The sequence below is a fragment of the Canis aureus genome, chromosome 28, assembly GCF_053574225.1.
Source record: "Canis aureus isolate CA01 chromosome 28, VMU_Caureus_v.1.0, whole genome shotgun sequence".
In the NCBI taxonomy this organism is placed as follows: domain Eukaryota; kingdom Metazoa; phylum Chordata; class Mammalia; order Carnivora; family Canidae; genus Canis; species Canis aureus.
Window position 1 is genome coordinate 29,924,100 of NC_135638.1, and position 12,771 is coordinate 29,936,870.

The 12,771-nt window shown below is 38.2% G+C and overlaps 1 protein-coding gene across 12 annotated transcripts in view; it reads left to right on the top strand.

The window, feature by feature from the left end:
- The window catches only part of ASPH (aspartate beta-hydroxylase), a 212,352-nt gene that overhangs the window by 80,017 nt on the left and 119,564 nt on the right, over positions 1 to 12,771 (top strand). For all 12 annotated transcript variants that reach the window (XM_077876823.1, XM_077876822.1, XM_077876824.1 and 9 more), the window contains 3 exons: positions 3,239 to 3,277; positions 4,206 to 4,241; positions 7,239 to 7,283. In XM_077876823.1, the coding sequence (XP_077732949.1) occupies positions 3,239 to 3,277; positions 4,206 to 4,241; positions 7,239 to 7,283 (120 nt within the window). The remainder of the gene's footprint in view (positions 1 to 3,238; positions 3,278 to 4,205; positions 4,242 to 7,238; positions 7,284 to 12,771) is intronic.

Consider the following 12,771-nt stretch of genomic DNA (forward strand, 5'->3'; position numbering starts at 1 on the left):
GAATTAAATAACTTGGCCACTATGATTGCATCTAGCTTTTCTTTTTCAGTTTCAAATTTAAAGGAGAAAATAGGAATTTGGAAATTAAAAATTACATGGAGAGATGAGACTTGAGATACTTTTCTGATTTCTGCCACTCATTATAATGTTTGTCTAAATATGCTAGAAAGAACATGTTTGGAAGGGAATTTGCAGACTAGATCCAGAGAACTTTAAAATCAAACTTGAAAGAAGTATAAAATTAGATACTGTGTTAAAAAAGATGTTGTAAAAATAAATGTATTTTCATAGGCAGAATATCAGAATAAGTATAATTCAACAGGTTAAAAAGAGTAATAAATAGGACGTAGGGGGGTCATCAAGATTTGAGACACTTTGGATCTCAAGATTTTAAGATATTTAGATTACGTTGCTATAAAACCTAAACTTTTTCAAACAAAAGGGAAGTAATAGAATTATTAATAGGATTGTACACTATGTTCTAAAAAGATACCTTAGTGAAATTTAGGAACCAAAATGGGGAAACCCAAGTGAACATGTAAATGAAGCCATAAGTAGGATGAAGACAAAACCATTTTTCAGTAGGAGAAGAGAATATATTCTGTATTAAACTCCCTACATCTAGAACCTAAACCTGGAAAACATGTGGCTTACTAAAGCTGGGGAGGGAACCAACTTTGCACATAAAAAATCTAGGAAGCATATGTATTTGAATATACCTAGCCTATATTAAATAAATCTAGGAAATGCAAGTAGTACCATCTTACCATCTGATTGATTTATTCATATGCTGCATATGCATTAACTATCTTATGTCCTAAACATAGGACTGGAGCAGTTCTAGTGAGGAACATACACACGGTTCATATTCCCACAGACTATATTTTACCTGGTAGAGGGGGATATTGGGGGAGGGTAGAAATTATACAGATAACTTCAATTTAGTGTTTACTCACAATTGTGCTAAGTGCTGGTGAGAACAAGGATAGTGTGTAACAAGAGCACACAGTGAAGAGAAACCTAGTTAGTTAATGGACCAGGGAAGGCTTCCCTAAAGTTTGGAGGTGAAAGTTAGAGCCATTGACAAGTCAAGGGGAAGGTGGCTGGAATGTCTTAAGCCTCTGAGGTGAGAAGATGTGTCTGGAGTGCTGGCAGTCTAATCTGGGCTTGGACTGCACTATGTCTAGGGTCCAGAGGATGTCTAGAGATAGTTTGGGATGTTTACCTACCCTTAGGCATCATTCAAGGCACTACAAAATCAGATACACATTTTGCCTGGCATGTAGCAAATAGACTGGAAAGAAACAAGAATGGATGTGGGGAGACTAGTTAGTTTAGTGCGGTTATCTCAATCTGATCTTGCCCCGAGTCCCATTTTCTGCCAAAAGAGGAATCAGAGAAGATAAGTTTCAGGAAAGAGATGTTCAGCAGTGTCCCATGCCACTGAGGAGCCACGCAAGGTGAGCACTGAAAACATGCATTTGATCTAGTATGATAGTGGCTTCCCAATGACGTTGGCAGGAGCCATTTTCAAAGGGCAGAGATAAAGTAGTTTATACCAGGGTGGTGGCAGTAAAAGGAAGCAGACAAGCTGAGACATGTAAGGAGATAAAATTGACAGGGTGTGATGTGTGTGGATATAGCTGGGTTGAAAAAGCACGATGTCATGAACCCCATCCACTGTTCAGCTTGTTCCCTTGATGGATAGTGGTGCTTTTTCCCAAAGATAGGCAAGACTAGAAAACAGAAACGAGCCAAGAGGCCATGAGTCCAGTCTGTACATGTCGACTGTATGTCAAGACATCCAGGGGGGATATCTAATAAGCCAATTGGTGCTTGGATCTCAGCAGAGACATCTAATTCTTGGCTGTAAGTTTGGGAATCTTGAGTCTAGATAAGGTAATTGAAACCAAAGGCTGAGATCACTTATGGAGGGAGGACTGAGTTGGGGGGAATGGGAGGCTCTGTGGCTCACCACCATGAAAGCTAATATTTAATGCCTGGTAGGACTAGGGTAGGTGATGAAGATTGAGGAGAAAAGAAGGAATAAAAGGAGAACATGGTCACAGTGAAGTCCAAGGGCAGTAGTGTTTGAGAAGGAAGGAGCTGCTGAGAGATCTAACTTGGCAAGGTGGAACACCTCCATTAGATGGAATAAGGGGCTCACTGGTGGTCTCAGAGGAGTTGTGTCAGGGATGAGTCAGGGCCGCAAGAGAGATGGTTCAGGAAGGAAAGGAGGAGTGAAACAGCAAATGTAAATGACTGAAGAAATTAGATTATGAAATGGAGGGGGAGAGATGGGGAAAAGGGAAGTAGGCTCAATAAAGGGCCTTTTTTTTTTTTTAAGTTGGTAGAGACTTGAGCATGTTTAAATACAACACAGTTCAAAGGAATGGAGCGAGCAAACAGGCACTGCCCCTTTGTTTTACCAAAACCACCAGAAGGACAGAGGATGATGGATTAAAAATTTTCCCTTACTTTACCCAGTGCTGAGAATAATATCTGAAATATAGTAGGTGCTCGAAAAATTTCCTTTATTAAATGATCATAAGGAATACATTTATAACTATGCTAGGAAAATAAGAAAGCTCGCTCTAAGCACACCAAAAAATTTGAGGCGTTTTTGGAGAATGGAAAAAGCTGGGATGAAGTTGATGAAAAAGCTGTGACCCAGCTGAACCCGAGAGAAGAGACCAGAGCATCTTTTACAGCAGAACAGAGAGCCACTGAGCCCCGTACAGGTCACAAGAGGAGAAATGATGGGTGCAGGGCAGTGAGTTCAGGACCTGTAAGCTGAGCCTTTGTGCTGTGGGGCTGGCACCACGAGTGTTTGCCCCCAAGTGGAAGATCTGAGAGCTGTTGCCTAAGCTCAGAACCCTCCCCTGCAGACATGAAAAAAATAGAGAAAGGAAATTCACTGCCACTGGGAGTAAACAGATTTTGGATCCTGGTAACAAGTAATTGGGGAAGAACCTTAATTTCCCCCATTTTACACTAAAAAATATCTGTAACTGCCGCTCTCTTTTGGCTAAAAGGGGGCTGGCCTACTTGGAATCTGGGCTTGTTTGACTCCACACCAAACTGCTCCCCTCCTCAGCCTGCCACTTCCCAGCAACTATGCCCCAGGGTTCAAGGACGAATGAGACATCATCTGTGCTCATGAAACCATAGAGCGAACGCTGTGTCATAGTGAGAATTATGTAGTCCTAACGGATTATTTTTTCTGTGTATCTTCTAGTATATGAACCACCGGAAAATGAAGGGCTAGAAAGTTCAGGTAAGCTCTTTCTCTAAGCAGGTGTCTCCTGCAAGTCAGTCCCACCCCCCTTATATTTATTAAAAGTCTGATAGCTTGTGGAATAAAGACAGAGGTAGTAAAAAATACAAGACATGTTCAAGTATCCAAGGAAGTAATTGCATATTGTCAATATTGTTCCCTTATGCAAGTTTTATGTCATCGGGGATGATGTCGGCCTATTTGATATATTCTTTGAATATAATTTAGGAATTAAAGTTGATATGCTAATATAAATCAGAGAGGGAGACAAATAAAAGACTCCTAATCAGGAATGGTTGGGTGGCTCAGTGGTTGACCAGCTGCCCTCGGCTCAGGGCAGATCTTGGGGCCCTGGGATCTAGTCCCACATCAGGCTTCCCTCGGGGAGCCTGCTTCTTCCGTTGCCTATGTCTCTGCCTCTCTCTGTGTATCTCTCATGAATAAATAAATAAAATCTTAAAAAAAAAAAGGACTCTTAATCATAGAAAACATACTGAGGGTCACTGGAGGAGAGGGGAGTGGGGGGATGAGGTAATTGGGTGATGGGTATTAAGGAGGGCATGTGATGTAATGAGTACTGGGTGTTACATAAGACTGATAAATCACTGGCCTCTAAAAAAAAGTAATTAGTGGATATTCTTTGGGTAATTTTAGAATAATATTAGATGTTGAACCATTAAAAAATAATTTTTAAAAAGGAGGGTGTGTGATGTAATGAGCACCGATGAATCAGTGACCTCTACCTTTGAAACCCATAATATATGTTAATTAACTGAATTTATATAAAATTTAAAAAAATACTTAGGAGTCTCCATAAGAAGCCCCAGTCTAAAAAGAGCCAAATTTAGTTATCTTAGTAGAGATAAGTTAATTTAAGGATCTAGTGTGAGATAATGTAAAATGTGTTTGGTTTTTTTTTTTTTTTTAGATAATGCTGGAGAAGATTCAAACATAATTTTAGAAGGTAAGTTAATTTTATAGAGATAGTTTTACTTTTTGTATTCAAACTACATTCATGTATTCAAGAGATACGTATTGGACACTTTGCTATCTATAGGATGTCCAGGGCTAAGAGGGTGCAAGCGAAGATGATGGAGATAGCATTTCTGGTTTCCTTGGAATTGGCATTCTTATGGCCAAATATGATAAAGTAACTACAAATTATGAAAAGGGTGATAAAAGAGATAAAACCAGGATACTACAATAGCAAATAACTGGTTTCGGCAAGGCTCCTCTAATGAGGGGGTGGTTTTGTCAGATGGAGTTAGCCTTGGGCAGGGATGGGTTAAAAGTTGGGTTCTTTATGTTGTTCAGCTGGACCGACTATTTTTTTTTTAAGATTTTATTTATTTATTTGAGACAGAGCACGAGCAGGGAGCAGAGTCAGGAGGAGAGGGAGAAGGAGACTCCCTGAGGACAGGGAGCCCAATGCAAGGCACAGTCCCAGGACCTTGAGATCATGACCTGAGCCAAAGGCAGACACTTAACTGACTGAGCTGCCCAGGCAGCCCTAGACAAATGATTTTCAAATCCATTCTTTTCTCTGTGGCTCTAGTGCTCTAGTTCAGCCATCATCACCTTCCTGGACAACAGTGGTAGCCTTCTAGCCCATCTTCTCAACTAGATACTTGTGTTCTTCAAATCCATTTGTCAGGATGCCATTAGGGTGATCTATTCAAAAGTACTGGTTAGGCTATATCAACCCTGTGCCTAAACCCTCTTTTCTTCCCCATCTGTGTCAGGATGATTATTTTCTGTTACAGGTAATAGAAAATAAACTTGAATTGGCTTAAGCATTAAAGATTCAGGTGACAAATCAGTTGTGAACACGGAGGACCTAATGAATCTAGATTATATTCCAAGTGCAGTGGGAATCTGGGAAAAATACTTAAATGAGATATAGCATACTCTGACTTACTTTAAACAATTACTTTCATTCGTAGTTAGGAAATGGATTGAATGGAGAAATGGAGGCAGGGACCACCCCGTTAGGAAATGATTGTACCAATCCAGGAAGTGATCATGGTGGCCTGGAGTAATGTTATGGCAGTGGAAATGACATGGAGGAGGAAGTTTTGTATTTTAAATGTATTTTTGAATTACAACTGATGAAACTTTCTGATGGTTGTGAAGGAAAGAGAAATAAAGGGAGACTTTGGTCTGGTTTGAATAACTGTCGGATGAGGAGGCAATCTACCAAGAAGAAAACTAGGATATATAAGAAACTGGTTTAGAGGAGAAAACCAAGGCTTATTTTAAGTTTGGGAATGAAGTGAGATTCCCACGTAGAGGTTTCAAGTAGCAGGTTGGATATACCAATGATATGAACTAGATGGGTGAGACCTGAGATTGATATGTTTGGGAGCCCTCATGAAGATGGGAGTTGAAAGCCTTACTGAAGTGGATTTAACAAGTTCCGGAGTAAAGAAAATCAGGTTGTGCTGATATAATTAATTCATAATTACCTTTTAAAAAATCCTCTCACTACATTGTTACCAGAAAAAATTTCAGGTAAATTTGTTAAATGTATACTTTTTTAATACAATCAGTTGAAAATTTAATTTATCTTGCAATAATAAGAATAAGGCTTTCTTAGTATAACATCAATGATGGAAATAACAAAGTGATCAATACTTTATGATGCACACAGTTTTTTCAAACCTAAAATGACAAATAAAAGAAATTCTGAGAAAAAAATATTAGTGAAGATGATAAAGTGCTAATAGATCTCTGATTTAACCAAGAGTAAAATCAGTACGCAAACCATAACAAGCCAGTCACAACAGAGAAAGCTAGTAAGCACTCACAGTACTGCCACTAAAACAACAAAATATGCCAGAATATTAATAGTGATCAGTGGGAATAGGTGAGATTTTTTTTTCCTTGTATGTAAAATATTTCCAAATCTTCCATTCGGGTATGTATTATTCTTAAAATTAGAAGCAAATTAGTGTCAGAAGGAAAATGATTAAAATAGCTGCATAATTAACAAGAGTTTTAGAAAATGCTATAAAAATTCTTCCTTTTGACCGAAGTCTGTTACAAGTCTTTAGGAGGCAGGGCAGCCCGGGTGGCTCAGCGGTTTAGCGCCGCCTTTAGCCCAGCCCAGGGTGTGATCCTGGAGACCCAGGATCGAGTCCCACGTCGGGCTTCCTGCATGGAGCCTGCTTCTCCCTCTACCTGTGTCTCTGCCTCCCTCTCTCTCTCTATGTCGCTCATGAATAAATAAATTTTAAAAATTAAAAAAAAATAAATAAAATTAACAAGTCTTTAGGAAGCAAAAGGAAAGCTGATACAATCTTATCTCTAGGTTAAGGTAATGCTCAGTGGGTTGTTAGATATGAAGATCTTCATATATATGTAATTTTATAGAGTGAATTAGATCAATATATTATTATACCATTATGTGATAAGGTCTACAGTCTCTTTAGTTGCAAATGGGTTGAAGTAGCCAGGGAAAAAGGCGAGATGTTTAAAGTCATATCCATATTTTTGTCTAGTCTTAGAATAGTATTTTTCAGAAACTTTATTAAGGACATGGATTTACTTTTAGGATTCTATTTCAGTTTCTTTGTCTTTTGTTCACATTAAAATTAGGGTTATGAGTTAAAAACATTTTAACAAGATATTTTAAATATCTTTTCTCAGCTTTCTTATCAAGTCTGATGCAAAATTGTGGTGAAGACCTAGGTTTTAGTTCATATCTCCTTTGCCCAGGCAGTGAGTCAGTTAGGCAGATAACGGAAAGCCTATTTTACAGAACATTTGCAAAGCAAACAACATTTTGCCAGGTTATAGCTAATTCTTTGTTGTAATCGTGGGAAAACCTAATGTTTTTGTGATCATTGCAATCAAATCCCAAAAATGTCTGTAAAAATAATCATAGTAACTTAAATACAATCTGTTTTTTAAATACTGGTCAGCAATATGTAATGGATTGTAATTTTGTTATTTATTTTAGAAGTATACATGCCCCCTGCGGAAGAACAACAGGAAGTACCCCCAGGTATGACATTTTGCTAGATGTACTGCCTTTTCCTTTTCTGTTTACTCTAGAATATACTGTTGATACTCACATAGCTCTATGAAATCTATGAAGAGCAAAAATCCTGAGAGAAAGATTAATTATACCAAAATTCAAAAAGAAGATTATCTGTGTTTTGATCAGTTGAGCCAAAGTAAAGGGAAATAAATACACATCAGATTCAGTCTAGTACATATTTGTTGAGCTAGAAAGTGAGGAGCATTAATGATCAAAGTAACATGATCTTTGCCTTTATAGATGGTAGTTAGTAGTAGTAGTAGTAGTAGTAGTAACTAGGTGGGGCTTTTTCCTTTTTTTATTTTTTTCTAATTGACAAGCTAATTGATGGAGGATATGGAATCAGAACTGCCTTAAGATGGAAGTTTAATAGTGCATTATTTTGTGACTGTCTTCTTCTGTTCTCCATTTCCATGAGCGCATCTTAGTACCCTGGGTGATCCCAACTGGCTCCCTAGGCCTTGGCAGTACCTGAAGTCTTCCAGCCCACTGAGTTAATCCATTTCTGTACTTTTCTCTCCCCTCTACCACATGTCCCTCTCATCAGCATTGAATTCAGAGAATGGGAACACCATTTTGACCAAATCCTTTGTTTTCAAATGGCATTTTAGAGATGACATTAACTCTACCTATAAAATGAACACACAAGCCTCCTGTTCTTATTGTGGGAAAAAAAAAAAACATGTTTTTGTAAAGAGAGAAACTTCCAGTACCTCTGTCCTAGGTGTATTTCTTCCTGCTTCTGTATTTTATTTCTGTTTTCTTTCTTTTTGTGTCATTTATTGGTTGACTTTTTGCTCATATTTTTTACATTATGCTTACTGTGAATTTTGTAGTGATGATGTGCATTACTATTTGTGCTTTTGGTAGAAATAATTATAACTGCCAAAATCTACTGAGTAACAAATTTCAAGGAAAAAAATGACTTTTATAATCAAAGAATATTTTTAGTTCTATACCCCAGCTCATCTGTGCTTATGTCACGATTGGTGAGATGTTTCAGGGTTTTGTCATACCATGTACATTTATAGTACTAGGTCTAAATACTTAAGAGAACTGAGCTGTTGGTATTATAATGTGAATGAGAATAGAAATCCATGGAGAAATTGGTCTTTTACATGATGAATACTGAGCAGGTGTGTGTATTTGGTGTTTAGGAAAGGTGCAGAGAACAGGGAGAGCCAATGTTTCTATCCTACATTTATGATTTCTTTTTTTTGTTGCATGGCAATTCGCAGAGGGCCTCGTTTTTGCCTTGAGGAGACAGAGCAGGCTACTGAATTAGCATTTTGATTACTGTCCATGCCTTTAAAGAAAATTGTCTTATATGTATTTTTAAAAATAATGAGTCTTTACAACATTGACTCTTTCCTAGTTACAGTTCATATTTTTTAATATTGACCTGATGTTAGTGGAAGTATAAAAGGTAATCCTGTTTTCTGGCTAGAAATCTCTGTGCTTTTACTTTCATATTTTATAAGCTGAGCCTAAGAATTTCCTTGGCATATAAATATAAAATACCTAAAGGTTGAGGTGCTGGAATAATAAGCTGCTTTTTTAGATGAGGTGTTTAACAACCGAAGCCCATAAAAATGAGGATTTGATTAATATGCATTCTTACTGACATACAACGAGCTTTCAATAAATGGTGACCGTGGCAATTTTTGTTTAGTAATTAATTCACCTGATCTTTGAGGTGGATCAAGAGAAGTTAAACCCTGAAAGGCCTGCTCAGAAAGTTATAACCTGTAATTTGGTGTCATAAAAATTTGATTGACCCACTGCACAGTTATGGTGTGACCTTGCCAAAGAGACTGTAAGGCCAAGAGTTATTTTTAATGATTGCACTTGGTTTACTTATTTCCCATTATTTTCATAGTCTTACTTATATTACAACCTCTTTTATTCAGTCTTACGAAAGAATAATAGTTGAAACTCTATATTCATGATCTTTTGATACAGTAAGCTCACTGCTTTTATATTATCTGTGTGATTACAGAAGCTGCAGGAGTACTGATGGTAGGGCCTGTCTTCTTTTTTTTTTTTTTTTTTTAAGGTTTTATTTATTTACTCATGAGAGAGACAGAGGCAAGCAGAGACAGAGGCAAAGGAAAAAGCAGGTTCCATGTAGGGAGCCCGATATGGGACTCGATCCCAGGACTGCGGGATCATGCCCTTAGCCAAAGGCCAGACACTCAACCACTGAGCCACCCAGGCGTCCCAGGGGCTGTCTTCTTACTTTTCAATTCTCCTAACCTTTTAGGCTTTAAGAATCTGTTATTCAGTGGAAACTTTAATTAAGGACCTCTGCAACATGCTAGCTATTAGTTCACTTTTTTCTGGCCCATGGAATCTAACTGATGATTACTTTGCCTTCCCTGATCATTCTAAGACTAGGTTATACTGTCTTAATATTGCTTATTAAAAAGTTCACAATAATATACTTCTGGGTATGATATAACCCCACAAAGTGGGAGCTCTCTTGAGTCACCTTTGTATTGAGCTACACACAAGGGCCCAGTGAATGCTAACATTTATTAAGCATTAAGCATTATGTAGATGCTCTTCTAAGCACATTACCTGAATTTACTCATTTAATATTTCCAGTTACCTAAGAGGTAGACATGCTGTTATCTCCCATTTTACAGACAAGAAAACTGAGACATAACAAAGTGAGTCTGAGAGCTGACAGGTGGCAGAATGGAGACTGTCCCTTGCATACTAGCTCCAGAGTTTACACTCTTGGACTCTGTGCTCTAGAGGATTTTTCATAAGGCCTCTTTTTCATAAGAGTTCTGAGAGCTGTTTTGGTGGGTAAAACTAGAGAGATCATACTATTTATCTTCCTCTTTGTATACATTAGTACTTCAGCTAGGACCTGGAAGTATTGAAGATTAAGAATTATTGTAGAAAAATAAATTGTCCAGTAGCTTGTATTTTGTCATCGTTTGTTTATATTTGTAAATTTATTAGTACTTTGCTCTTGACAAGGATGTAAAAAGTCAGTCCCAAGAATTGATCATTCTGATCATTTTGAATACCAGATTTTTTAAAAAATGATTTTTGTGATCCATGCTCCTTTAGTGGGCTTTTACCTTTCTCCTCAAACTCAGAGTTTTATTTGAAATCATAGAGTGTGTGATTCTAGCAATATGACAATAAATGTGCATAGCACAAATTGATTCACTTACGGAGAATCACTTACAAAGTTCATCCAAGTAAAATTTCCTGCCAAATAGTACGTTAAGGCTGTTTCACTAACTGGTGCCATTAACAATTTTTTCTGCCATACTGTGCCAGAAAAAAAAGTTAATGTTATGTTTTATGGTGATAATCATATTACACAAGATGGAAATATGTGAGCATCAGTGTTTCTGCTGCTGTTCCTATCTCTCTGAAAATGGAGATAACATCTGTAACTCATCTCACTGTGGACTGGTCTAGCAGTGATGATGGTTTCACTCTGCTGCACCTGTGCAAACTTTCACTCATGCCTCCCCTTGTCACCAAGCATTTCCTAACATGATCACTAAGGCACCTAGCCAGCCTTAGTATTGACAGCACTAGAGGTCTTGGTTTATGTTAATAAGTGTCTAATATGAATGTTACTGTTGTAGATTTCACCATTTATGCAAGAAGTACATATTAAGCATCTGTTCTGCCCTGGGCAAAGAATATACTTGAACAATATAGGCCTACACCATAGTGGTTCATAGTCCTGTGGGCGTGTAACAGAGTAAAACAACCAACTATAATGTCATTAATTATATACCAGTGTGGTATACAGGACAGCACAAAGAAGGAGGGATAACTGACTCAGCTTGGGAGCAAGGGTGTGGAGAGTACATTTGGCCTCCCATGTGTCCTTGTACTGGGGCTGAGTTTAGAGGTGCTGTCAGAAGTGACTGGAGTTGGTAGGTGGGGAGCAGAGGAAGCAAGCGCTTGTTGAACAAGGACCAGGACAGTGTGCCATGTGAAAGTGTAGGAAGACGAGTGGAAAAAGACGCAGGCGTCACTACCTGGAGTGTACCGTCTATATGTTTAAAAATTTGAATCTGGGCCTAAGGATGGCAGGAGGCCACTGAAAGATTCCAAGCAGAGGAGTCACACGGTCAGATCCAGATCTGAAAAGAGTAGTCCACTGCGAAGGTGGAGACTAGGAAGGGTGCAGATGTACTGATCCAAGCTGGAGACAGCAGAAGCTTCAGCTGTGGTGCAAGGACTGGCAGGGTGGACTCATGGGGATTGGAATTGGAAGCAATTTGTGGGGAAGAGAGGGTTGATTAAAGGGAAGAGTTGAGGATGATTCCTGTGTTCCTGACCTGAATGAATAAATGATCAGCTCTCTACCCACTTATTGAAGGCAGGAGGAAACAGAGAGTAGTAGAGGAGGTGACTGGCCCGATTTCGGACATAACTAGGTTTGCAACTCAGTGGACCACTTGTGAGTAGGGTTGTCTTTAAATATTTAGGAGCATATATTTGGGTCATTCAGAATTGTAACCAGGCTGCTGGTTTATTTGCCCTTTTACCGGTGCTCATCATTATACTTCGAACAGCTTCCCACAATCTCAGATAGGTTTGATCGCACAGGTTACAGAAACCATGAGCTCATTCCTCTCATGATCTAGCTAACTGATAAATTCTGAGGGAAGCCAGAGTCAAACACATTTGTAAAAACGTTTTTTGTTGAGGTGTAACTAATACACAGAGACACATACACTTGTTGAACACACGGTTTAATGAAACTGTGTGCTCCATTTTCCATGTGATCCATTCCTGCACCCACTACTCAGCATGCCGCTAGCACTTCAAAACTCTCTCCTTCCTCCCGCTCAGTCACACCCCCACATCCCCACCAGCAGTAACTGTTCTTATCTGTATCACCACTGATTGGTTTGCTTGCTCTTGAATTTGATAAAATAAAACCATAAGTAAACACACACAAATTACATGCATACTTTTTTGGTGACTATTCGTTGTTGCTCAACATCATGGCTGAGTTTCATCCACTTGGTAGTGTAGAGTAATTTGGTTCTATTCATTGCCTTTTACTATAAATACACTACATTAAAAAAAATCCATTCTACGTTGATAGCTATTGTGAATGTTTCCAGTTTCTGGCTGTTATGAAGAAAGCTTCTGTGAATAATCTTGTGCATGTCTTTTGTATATACTCATTTCTGTTGGATATATAAAAGTATACATATGATTTCTAGTTACTTCACATTGAGCACCAAATCTGCTTGTATAAAAATTTCTGAATATACATGTACACACACACATAGGTAAGTAGGTAGATAGATAGGAAGGGAAGTAGGAAGGATCATAATCCAGATTTAGAAAATATATCAAAATTTGGCTGGGCCTTTATGTGCACCATCTTCTTTTCTACTCGAATTGTAACATCTAATGCTATAATAGTAAAATCAATCAGATACTAAACTTGGAA